The sequence below is a fragment of the Rhamphochromis longiceps genome, linkage group LG19 (assembly GCF_057381845.1).
Source record: "Rhamphochromis longiceps isolate RC_006_pf linkage group LG19, R_longiceps_female_GT1.1, whole genome shotgun sequence".
NCBI classification, from domain to species: Eukaryota; Metazoa; Chordata; class Actinopteri; order Cichliformes; family Cichlidae; genus Rhamphochromis; species Rhamphochromis longiceps.
The window spans coordinates 9,112,023-9,124,574 of NC_140575.1; the positions used below are offsets into that span (position 1 = coordinate 9,112,023).

General features: G+C 37.8%; 1 protein-coding gene across 2 annotated transcripts in view; it reads left to right on the forward strand.

The window, feature by feature from the left end:
• slc4a11 (solute carrier family 4 member 11) overlaps positions 1-12,552 on the forward strand; it is a 72,974-nt gene that overhangs the window by 11,223 nt on the left and 49,199 nt on the right. For both annotated transcript variants that reach the window (XM_085391930.1, XM_085391931.1), the window contains exon 2: positions 11,483-11,533. In XM_085391930.1, coding sequence (XP_085248056.1) covers positions 11,483-11,533 — 51 coding nt within the window. The remainder of the gene's footprint in view (positions 1-11,482; positions 11,534-12,552) is intronic.

Here is a 12,552-nt window from a genome sequence, read left to right on the forward strand (position 1 = left end):
GTGGACGGTTGCCAGAAGAGCCTGTGGGCACAATTAGCCAACAAAAGGCCCGGCCTCCTCTCCTGTGCTGGCCCAGACCTCGTAGATTCCCATATTAACGCAGCAGGAGCTCCTTTTAATCTCTTGCCCTCTTCACTTAAGACTTTCAGCCTCACCTCTCCTGTAAATTCCAGGGTTGTCCCTCCTGGGGGTTCTGGCATTTGTTTTGCATGTACCTGCAGCACACAGCTGTACAATATATCAACCTACATGTAGAGGAATGTTAGCTCAGTTTATATGGACAAAAGGGTTGCCTCAGTTTATAGACACATAAAGGGTCGTATAAGTTGACTTCCTCTTGTGAATTCAAAATGCTTCAAGACATCAAGACAGAAATAAAGGCTGCATCTGTACCAGATTAGAATAACGAGTGATCCTTACCTATAAAGTCATGCACAACTGTGCGGAGAATGCATCAGTCCCTTGCAGTTGATTAAATACCTGTAGCCAACATATGGAGGCATCTTAAGATGTGTTTGTATCTCCTTCCTTTTAGTGGTGCACTGCCTACCTTCTCCCTGCTAGAGAAATAATGTATTTCTGACATTGAGTAGCCAGCCTGTTGCCCCCTCAGTATGTCACTATTGTGCACATGTAAATATAATGAAATATGAGTGAACTAAAACAGTTGGGGCATGAATTGAGTGAGTATAAATGGAACAAAGTAAATGTGAAGCGGTAATGATGTTATGTAAAATTGCAGACTTGAACTTATCTCTCATGAAATGTTAATTCAACTTTTCAAGCTTTGGGGATTGCTTCATATTAGTATTTGTCCTGCTGCTGGTGCTTCTTTTAAAAGGGGATTAATGGTAATGGGCATTATTTAAGCTCCACCCGACTTCACCTGCTGATACTTTTCTTACTAACAATATATTCATCCTGCTTTAGCCTCTTTTAGATTGTGTCATACTTCAGTAGGATGGCACTTGTGACTCGGGTTAAAGGGAAAAAAAAGAAAAGAAATTACACAAACCTGTTCCCTCAGGGTTTTTTTCTTCTTCTTTTGCTTTGGTTTGCACACCAACCACCCAGGAAATTGTAAACCTATAGCATATAGTTGCAATATTTTTCTTGCCCAATTGTTTTTTGAGCAAAGAGCATTGGCAGCTCTTCTTGGAGAATTCTCAGTAGGCTTTGTTTACTGAAACAAGCTTTGTTCTCTCTGTGAGTTTGTCATGCCTGGTAGGGAAGAGCTGGGTTTCCCGCAGTTTTCAGCTGCAATGGTGCTCTGTGACTTGATAAGAGAAGTGGTAGATCTTACTAACTGTGTGCACATGCATATAGCCACAGGGGTTCATCTTAGAACATGGAAATTATAAAGTCATCTCGTGAATTTACCTTAAGAAATTTTTTGTCCTGGAAAGAATGGTGGGAAGTTACGTTCCTTTCACTTTTTTCTCTTTAAAAACCAGATCAAAAAAGAGAATTCAAAGAAGTAGTAAAGGTCGGCTGGTGTTTTGATTTAAAACCCACAGGGATATTTGTTGTTCTGGTGATAAAAATCATAAGAGGATCGCAAGTAAAAAAAAATTTCCCTGCTGAAACCCCCTCTGTCTGTCTCTGTCAGACAGCTGTTACTTTGTCAGTCGTCCTCAATCTGATGCTAACCCACAATCGCAAAGGCAACAAGCAGCTGCCTGCCATCTTTTTTTTCTACCCTTTTTTTTCTACCCTTTTTTTTTTTTTTTTTTTTTTTTTTAGATAGCTAGTATCAGTCCAAGGTCTTGGTTTATCAGAGAGAGAGAGCTTGTCATTTGACATATAAGACGTTATATCGAGTGTCAAGCAGAGCAGATGTTGCCTTGCTTGTGGGTTTGTGACATGTAAACTCAGCTGACTGACAGATATTTCCCTCATGTGTATGCTGGGCAATGATGAAAGCACTGACTCTAAACAAGACACTCGCATACACAAACAAATGCACATGCAGCAGATCAATGAAAGTGATGAGGCGTATGTGTGATACTGTGCTAACCAGATCTGACTTCCTGCTTGCAAGTCGACAGCTTCCTGATTTCTGAAGAATGTTATCAGGCATTTTTTTTTATTTTTTTTTTTAATGTTTCTCTTCCTGTGAGAGTGGTTTTGAAAGTCACTTCTGTTTAAGCACTGTTTGTATATATTTAATGCACACTAACACTAATTATAAATGTGGCCATACTGAAAATAGTATTTAAAACAGCAGTTTGGGCTTGTGGAAATTAGGTCTGTTTCTGTGCATTTTTGTGTTCTGGTAACAGTTTTGATGCTTTGATGAAAAGATAAACTTGCAAAACAAAAACATGCATTCATGTTATGTTCCGGATCTCTATATACACTATGCAGAGAGGCAATAGTATTCAAATCCTCTCACCTTAATATGTATCATGTTGATGTGTATAGACAAATATGCATGAAGTCTCAGTAAATGGAGACGTAATATGTATTCATGCAACAGCAATTTTAATAACATAAGCTGACATTTTGAGTTTAAGTTAAAAAAAATAAATAAAAACGCCCCATGCACTAGTATTCAGCTCCCAACCTCAGCACTCCTGAAGCTCCTTTTTACCTCCATAGACCTTGATTGACCTCTAATGAGCGTTTTTTGGTAAGACAAGCTTCAGACGTCTCTCTTGTGAAGTCTTTGCCTTTTGTTCCCTTCCAAAAGCTTCCATCTTATTGAAGTTGATGGCTTCCGTGCTGCAAATGCTCTCCTTAAATCCCACCAAAGATGTTCTTTGGGATCGAAATCTGCAGCCTAAGAAGGCTGCTCCAGGCTATTCTTATGCTAGACAAACCAGTGATCCATGTGGCCAAACAGTTCCTGTTTTGTTTTGTCACTCTGCAAAACTGTCTCCTATCACCCAGCAAGCATTTCAGAATTTCTTCTGATATATCACCGCCGACCCTTGTTTTGCTTCTCGGTCAGGAGTGGGATGTATTAAGTAACCCACGAATGCCTTGTTTGTTAACTGATCTTAGTGTGCTGAGCACCGACGCATTTGTTTCAGACTTATCAAGGTTATCAGTTAGACATGTTTTTCTACATTGTCCTCACAAATCTACACTTGTTCAGAACAGTTCTTGCTGTTTGTATCTGCTGTGGTATTTTCTAGGAAGGTCTTTGGTGTCTTGTTATACTCTCTACCTTTTTGGTGAAATGAAACTGTCTTTACTCTTTTCACTCTCAACTACAAAACAAACAGCACTTTTTCACCAGCTACATGCTTAATTTTATCTTGACATACCTTCTCATCATATAGAGTAGTTTTATTATTCATTTTCATAAGTAATGTAATTTTTGGAAAGAAGGAATATTTTCATGTTAATATCAACATTTGATCTACAAAACTCAAAGTTAAGACGCATCTGCTATAATTGTTGTTCTAGAGCTTATATTTTGTCAGTGACTGGCACTCAGTACCATAGAACTACAAACCACCAAATACACATACAGACACCTCCATTTTTTTCTTCGTGCCTGTATAATACTAGCCAGGCCTGTGTTGCTTTTTTTAAAGTCTTTATTCTGTATTTAGTGATGATGGGAACAAAATTCTACGTGGATACAGAATTTGTTAAACAAACATATGTGAGACACGTAAGACCCGGAAATGGAGAGCATAACGTTGCATTTGCAGAGAAAAGATTAAATGAAAATAATAAATCTTTGTGTGACGAAGTTTCTTTTAGGTTGGCTCACCTTTTAAGGAGGAGACGGGGTGCATATGTACATAAACTATGATCATTATAGTAAGAAGTTGTGTACATATAATAATTTACTATGTATTGTTGTTCTGTAGTGGTATACAGTTCAGTTTAGTTTCATTCATTTTGCACCACATCACAACAACCTGTGTTTTATACTTCAGGGTAAAGTCCCCAACAATCAGGCCACCCCCTATGAGCAACCACTTAGTGGCAGTGGGAAGGACTACTCCTTTTTGACAGGAAGAAACCTCTGGCACAACCAGCCATCTGCCGCCACCAGTTTGGGAGGGGGGGGGGGGGGAATTGAGCCTGTTTAGGTTTCAGATCAGCCTCAGTCTCTAAAATATCCCTAAATATATTTAGCATTTTTATTTTTAAGACATCACACGTTAGACATTTCATGATTATGAAACTAATGTTGTTTATGAAAGTGCAAAATGAGGAAGTCATACATGGAATCGGGCAGTGAATGAACCTGCTGCATCTTTTCATCTTTTTTTTCAGTGACCTTTACTTATCGGTCTGAGTTGACACAAATTAAATATATCACTTTCATGTTCTTTGACAATAAAATAACCTTTATGACGACTAATAAACCTGTCCCTAAAGGACCACTGGCTCTAAATCAGTTGCATCTGACAGCACATGTGTGTCTTTAGCTCATGATAACAAATAATTCAAATTTATAGATTAGTTGTAGATGGCCTTAGTGCTACTAATTTCAACTATAATATATTGCAGGGTTTTCTGCCATTGATCATATTAGAGTTAGATATACCGAAGCCAGACACTGCATAAAAATATAAATCAACAAAAAAGGCTGTGCAAATCATTTTACCCCTATGTCTAACTGAATAATTCCCTATTTTAAAAATTCACATAGAAAAGAGACATCATTCTTTCTGTTTTTCAGAAGTAAAGCTGAGTGGGTGCTGGAGAAATATGCAACAATTTAAAATTGCAAAGAAATAATTTTGTCATCTGCTTTACATAATATTATTAAGAGTGCAGGAATTCAGATAACTTCCTCTAAATAAGAGTCTGAAAACAGTATTGAATATCCATGATCTTTAGGGCCTCAGACAGTACTAAAACACTTCTGTATGTAATCACTGCATGGGCTCGGAGAGACATTTAAAAACAAATTTGTTGGTGCATCCATGCATGCAAGGTAAAGCACTACTACAATGCATAGACAGTGTTGGGGAGTAACGGAATACATGTGCCGGCGTTACGTATTTAAAATACAAAATATGAGTAACTGTATTCTGTCACAGTTACTGTTTAAAAAGGTGGTATTTAGTATACAGTTACTTTGTTGAAATGCAGGGATTACACGGCGGCCTTTTCCTGTTTCGTATGTTAGGCTATGCCCTCTCTATTTTTGATAATTCCACGCTGGAACAAAACACGCATTAAGAGACTAAATGCCTGCCGCTAGCAAAGTAAAGCTATTTTTCCGCTACGAGCCCGACACAGAACCCGACGTATTAGCCAGAGGCCCCTTTACTGCGGTTCGGAGCCGCGGACCTGTTTTATATATGTGCGGAATAGTTTTCTATACAAGATCGCTGCAAAAAGTGCAGCCTTACCTAATGTCCACCCTACTGTTACTCATTTTATATTAAGATTTAAAAATCTAGTTGGTGTTGGTATGGCGAGTATTCTTCAGTAATAGTAAAGAATCACACAGCAATAGTACATTCATATAATTGTAAAAAGCTTAATAATGTATTAAGTAATCCAAAGTATTCAGAATACATTACTCTCATTGAGTAACATAACAGAATACGTTACAAAATACATTTTGGGACATGTGTTCTGTAAAGATTTAAACATTTTTCTGGTGTCATATTCAAATTGATCACATATCTGTCATCTTATTTCTCAGCTTTAGTTGTCTTTAACTGAAAATAGTCAAACATGAAAGTGTTTAAATTATTTTCTTATTACTGAGGTTTCATTTTTCTTTACATTTTACACAAGATTTCAGCTGTCTGGGGAAACAGGGTTATATTTGGATACAAAGCCCTCTATTTGATCATGAAGGGAAGTTTAGTGTCTCACAACAGAGAAATCTTCTTGGTGTATTTTCATTGATCTAGCAAAGCCAGCAACATGGATAACGTGCATTCCCTCCAATCCTTCTAAATCTCTTCCTGCATCTGTCAGTGCCAAACAGCTCAATACAAGCAGAGCACATGAATCTTCATGATGCTGCTCCTGATCACAACACTCAGAGTAAGACACAGTTCAGAGAAGCACAGCATCCACAGGAGGCTGGCATGATGTGACACATAAATAAAAGAGCAATCAACAGAGCAACCCTCCAGGATACAGAAAAAAAAGATTTGGCTTTGTTCAATAATTTTCTAAACATCTGTCTGTGCTGATATGCATTTCATGAATCGTTTTTGTTATAGATGGCCTTAGTGCTACTAATTTCAACTATAATATATTACAGGGTTTTCTGCTATTGATCATATTATTGGAGTGAAGCCAGACACTGCATAAAAATATAAACAACCCCCTTGGCGTTCGTACTTGCGCTTCGCTGTTCCACTTGAACGACGTATTGTTGTTACGTCGTTAGTTAGCAATTAGCCTATAGCCTATCGTTCACTCAAAAGGCCCAATGGGTGCTTCAACATATGAAAATTTTTGACTTACGAAAGGAAGTCGGGAACGAATTAATTTCGTAAGTCGGGGTTCCATTTGTACAAAGTTGGGGGGGGGGGGGGGGGGGAAACACAAAAAATGCGAGAAACAAATCTAGGACTGAATGCCAAGTGAAACCATGAGAAACACTAAGCTTCCAAGTAGGATGTATATCTTTCACCCTTTTAACCTCTAGGTATTATACATTGCTGTAGCTGGTCTTTAGTACACTGATGTCATTGTGCATAAATTAGAGATACAGTGATATCGGATGAATTTTCCCATTTTTATTTGACACCTATGACTTGTACTTACTCAGTTATGAGACTAACGTCACGTTTATATAAAAAGGCTTGTTGTTTTATGGCTAAAAGAAGGTTAATGAAGCCATAATGATAGTTACATTATCATCATCATTATCTTCATTATAGCTAGGAGAGAGACGCATGTGCGAAGACGAGTAAAAGAAAAATGATTATGCAGATTATGACGCAGGAATACTAGCACCACCTCAGGCTGCTAAGCGGTGAGCATGTCTGTGTTTACAGGGTTTATTTTGCTGCACATGTAAAATGACTAAACAGTAGAAAAAATAACAGATGTCACAGTTAAGCTGAAATAAAGCTGGCTATGCAAAAATATAAAAGCTACATATTTCAGTGCATCCATGTTCGTCGTCTGCTATTCAAGATATGTTTGATGTAATAGCTGCAGATAAACGGGCTGCATGGGGATGATGCATATGTGTGTGTTGGGTACAAAGATGAGAAAAATAATGTTTGCATGACTGCCATAACAATCCAACACATACCCTGGAGAAGCAGAGGATAGTTCAGTAGCAGGATGTTGGTGAATTATGCCACATACATTTTTTTCTTTAGCACAAAAAACTCAGATGACAGAACTGATTTTTTTCCCCCCTAATGCTTGAGGATAAAGTGTTAGAAAGAAAGCCTGGAGAATAAATACCACTAGGGTGTTTAGTTTTACAAACTTGCTTCTGCTGACTTCTTTTATGCATCAGAATGAAACACAACCAAAAATGTTCCGATAAGCAGACTTGTCACAACCGATTTTTCTTTTCTTTTTTTTTCTTGTGCAGTGACAGTTATCATAAGAAATCACAAAAATATCTTACATTAGTAACCGATAGGTTTTAATCATGCAGGTTTTCTAAGGAAGTACAGGGAGCTATTTATTTTTTGTATTTTTTAGTTATGAAAAGTTATGGGAAATGTGTAAATATCTTCTTAAAAAGACATTTTATGTATGTGTACATTTATCATACAACCAGCTGCATGGCATAAATTTTGAAGCAGTATAGAAGTGCAAGAGTAGCTTAGCATAACACAAATACTGGGTAGCTATCGCTGTGGCTCTGTCCGCATGTAAACAAGAATCTATATGCCTGCCAACACTTGAAAAGCAAATAACGATTATTAGAAAAGCTAAACATAAAAAAGGACAAGGTAGATTTAAGAGGGTGTATGTGCTAGTGACCAATGTATACAGCTGATATTCTTTCTTTCAGACATACAGAATATAATAAGATTTCCTTAACATTCGTTCTGTGTAATTGCTTACTTGCTTTTACGCTTTGCTTAGATCAGCTCATTGTTGTGTTTCTGCACATATTTTGCCAACAGGGAAGTTGCAGAGTGCCTTCGGGTGGATAAATTATGCAGTTTCGACACTCATAACTTGGCTGAAGGGTGATTCTCCGGCGTCTTATTTACCTTTTAAATTTTCATTTATCTGCCTTTATGAATGCCAATACCAGCATGACTATTGAAAATACAGACCCACTAGTTAATCTGTCAGATATACTGTGTTGGTGACTATTTCTTAGTAGGTGAAGCAAGATAGTTAGACACATGCTTTAAATGAAATAATTGAGATTCAAAGCTTTATCTGGTCAACTTGAGCCATGATTTCCAACCATTTACAGTACTGTGCAAAGGTTTTAGGCATGTGTGGAAAAAATGCTGTAAACAAAGAATGCTTCCAGAAATATAAATGATTGTTTATTGGCCCCAAATATATCCTGCAGCAGGACAACGACCCCAAACATACAGCCAAAGTCATTAAGAACTATCTTCAGAAGTACTAGAAGAACAAGAAGTACTAGAAGTGATGGTATGGCCCCCACACATCATCGAGTGTGTCTGGGATTAATGAAGAGACAGAAGGATCTGAGGAAGCCTACATTCGCAGACGATCTGTGGTTGATTCCCCAAGATGTTTGGAACAACCCGGAAACAGAGTTCCTTCAAAACTTGTGTGCAAGTGTACCTAGAAGAAGGCAAAGGGTGGTCACACTGAATATTGATTTTATTCATTCCATTTCTCTTTTGTTCATTTGCTACATTTTGTTGATTGTAAATAAAGGATTAACACTCCCATTTTTGAAAGCATTCTGTGTTTACAGCATTTTTTCTCATCTGCCTAAAACCTTTTGCACAGTACTGTAGCTTCACTGCACTTTAAAGGTATAAAAATGTATCAGTGGTCTTTTGTATGTTTTCAACAGGTAACGGTTGGTTTAGAAACTATTTGAAATCATGAAAAAAAAAAAAAAATCAACACAGCATTAACCATATCAGTCAAAGTGCAGGAGGTGAAATCTTAAGAAGATTGAATGTATGCATGTGTGGCAGACTGAGGCAGGAACCTGTATGGATTAAAAAAAGGTTGATTGTTTTGAGGATAAATGAATCCCTGGGTCTTTTAACTCTGAAATTGTTTTGCTTTGTGTGTCCTATCCCAAGAGTGAAAGAGCATTTTGTGTAATTAAAGTTGCATGCTGTATTTGTATGCTAGATGTTGTCACATCAAAGAATCCTTTCCAGAAGAGAAAGCTGTTGTAAGTCTTTACTTCCCTCTTCTATGACAGTCGCCATGTTAAAAGAGGCACTCGGTTCTTGTATAATGATTTTTTTTTTTTTTGTCTGTGTGAAAGTGGTTGTGTATGTGCTTGTGCACATCTGTGAGTATTTGTGCAATTTCTTTCCCAGTGTGTGTCCCTTTGTCCAGGATGCTGTGATTTTTAGTAGTCAAATCAGAAAACTACCCGCGCGACGTGCCGTTGATCTGTGGTTATGGGATGAGTATGTAAACATGTTTGCTTAATGCTCAATAAGAGCCTCACTGAAGTCTGGTAGCATGGCAGGGCCACCTCTCTTCCTTCACAATGTCTCAATAACCTTCAAAGTATCCCTGCTCCATATCTCTTTTTTTCTGCGCAATCCGCATGCTGCACACATCCACAGGGCCGCGTGACAAACACTCTGAAATGTTGTACTCTAAATTCCCTCAGTGCATTTGTAGTGGAGCTCTTCACCAGATTAAGTTTAATTCCAAAATGAGATATCCACCATTTTAAAAAATGCTGCACACCACCAATGCAAAATGAGTGCTGGCCTGGAAGCGAAACTCAATGTGGATTATCGCTGAATGTATTAGAAAAGTCAAGACCTTTGCTGATGAAAGGATGTGCACTGCTCATAATCACTGCCTGTTAACATGTTTTAGATGTAATGAAGGAAGCCCTTGCGTTTTACTGATAATGTTTCTTCCTTAGGGGAACTCTTTGCCTTCTGGTTGAACTACATGGTCATCCAATTTATGCTCACTTTTAGTCTGATCATTGTCCTGCACTGAGTGGAAAATTTTGCTATCAAAATCTTATATTACAAGGTCTCATTGCAAGTTGATCTATGTACACAAGAAACAGAGATACACATGTTTGTGCTGATGAGGCAATTAAGTAATGGGAAAATAATGAAACTGATGTGTTATACAGGGGTTGAGTTTTTTGGGGTTGGAATTTTTTTTTTTTTTTTAAATGACATTTTTGTCTGACAACTCTGTGACAGAGCAACAAAAAGTCTGCAACTGCAACTCTTGCCACACATTTCACAGCTCATCTTCTAGCATTTCCCCTCGATGATCAGTTTTGACAATATACACCATTCCTCATGGTCAAAATAAGCATTTTTAAACCTTCTCAAGTCTGTACAATACCTAAAATAAGTTTTACAAATTTTTGTTATTTGTATTCCTCGGTTCCCACACCCATACCCAAATGGTAATATTTGTTTCATCTGTACCACATTTGCATTCATGGCTCTCCTTGCAGTAGGCAAACAAAAGTGTTTCCCTCATTCACTTTTGTACAGCGTATTTTATTTCTGGCGTCTAGCAGCGTATTTTTTCTTATGCAGCTTTCAGCCTGGTATATGTGCTCAGACTGAATTAAAATGTAAATGTACACAGAGTGTGCTTTATAACAATCCGTACGTATAACCATCAACAAAATATGTCAAGATCAAAATTGCAACTCTAAAATATTTTCTAGTGATGCGTGGAATTTCATTTAATGTAACGCTGCTGTATTTTTCATCCTGTGGGTACCATGAATGTATTAGTACCTGCTGTTTCTTGAAAGCAAGATGCAAAATAATAGGACATTGGTTTGGCACTTAATGATTAATAAAGTACCAAATGCAAGGGATAGACTTTCAGGAGACAGCTGACCTAGATGGACAGGGCTTTTTTTTTTATCGAGAGAATGAATAGATGGGCTCATTAAGAGCTAAATGTGGTTTGTTTTTTTGTTTTTTTTTAAACTGTGAATACTGCAGAGCTATAGTTTAATTAAAAAATAAATATTTGATGACTGGCTGGATCATCTTTACAATAAATAGACCGCACTCGTTAGGATAAAGTTCATGTCAAGGACAAACATATTTTAGGCCTTCCTGGGTTATTTACGTGTGCGCATGCAGTGTGTTATAAGAAGTCATTGTTACATCTTCTAGCGGCCATTACAGAACAAATACTTTTGCTTGTAAGCAAATAATCCGTGGATTACTTTGTGTTTTACCTTTAAATGCATAGATCTTTTCCATGTATAATAACCCTGAATGACAAAGAGGTCTGAAAATGATGCGTATTTGTATTCATAACATTTCTCATACCAGCAATTGCTGTGTAAAAATAATAACGAGTAATTGCTCCCTGCCGGGCCTGTTACCGTTGCCTAGATTCAGCTCAGTAATTACAGTCTTTCTCTGTTTTGCTCTCACAGAGGCGCCTCCCTCTGGGATGTCCAAGAATGGATACTTCTTTCAAGAAATGGGTGAGTGTGAACCACCAGCACAAGGACAAAATTTTCAACATTTGTTCCTCTTCCACTGTGTATTAAAAATGGAAAGAAAAGCATGGAACCTAAAAGCCTAATCCTCAAATTGAATATAGCCGCTGTCATCGACGTCTTTGAACATCTTCCTACCAGTAATGTGTATTGTGTAAGGTATATTTAGAGTGAAAGATGTGATTTAAAGATTGGAGCTGCAGCACACGTAAAATTAAAAACAAAAAAACAACCCAAACCTCTCCCAGCTTACACACTCTCCTCCATTTGGATATAAACAACAAACTTTGTGTTATGATAACGGCAGTTTCATTACCTTCAAGCCAAGGAGAAGCTCCCAATTAGTATGTGCAGCACAGGCAGTCAAGACAGAATACACTTGCATTGGATCTCCCCGTCTCCCCCAGCCAATTATTCCCCTCCTGCAACACACAGTCTCATTCGGCACATTCACAGAAGACCCCCTGCCGCAGCTCAACATAAATGTCTTTATTATGCGACCTTTTATCAGATATTAATGTAATTACAATACTGTTGGCAAGTAGGCATTACAAACCACTGTTATCTTTAGTGGTTCATTAGCAAAGGTTGTTTTGGAACGTCAGTGCTCTTGTTGTGAACTTTGCAATTAAAGGGTGAATCACAGTCGCACAGTAAACAATATTTGAAGTGTGTCTTGTGCTGCAGAAGCAGCTCTGCTGTGCATATGCTATCTGTGTCATTTAGTTCTTTGCTGTGGTGTTAGAAGTGAACAGGTTACTGAGACACAGTGGTGTTATTCACCAAACATGGCAGTTATGTATCTTTTTTTTTCTCCAAACACGAAGCAAGAAAGTTCCAAACTTTCTTTTAATGATCCGAACATGCTACCGTGTGATTGTTGTTTCTTTATGTCCCACGGCGTCTCAAAGGCAGCAGCAAAACCCTGCACACAGTTTGAAGGATGCACATCAATCGTTTAACGTTTTCAACATTCCTCGTCCCTTAGCTCTTGTTCTTTCTAG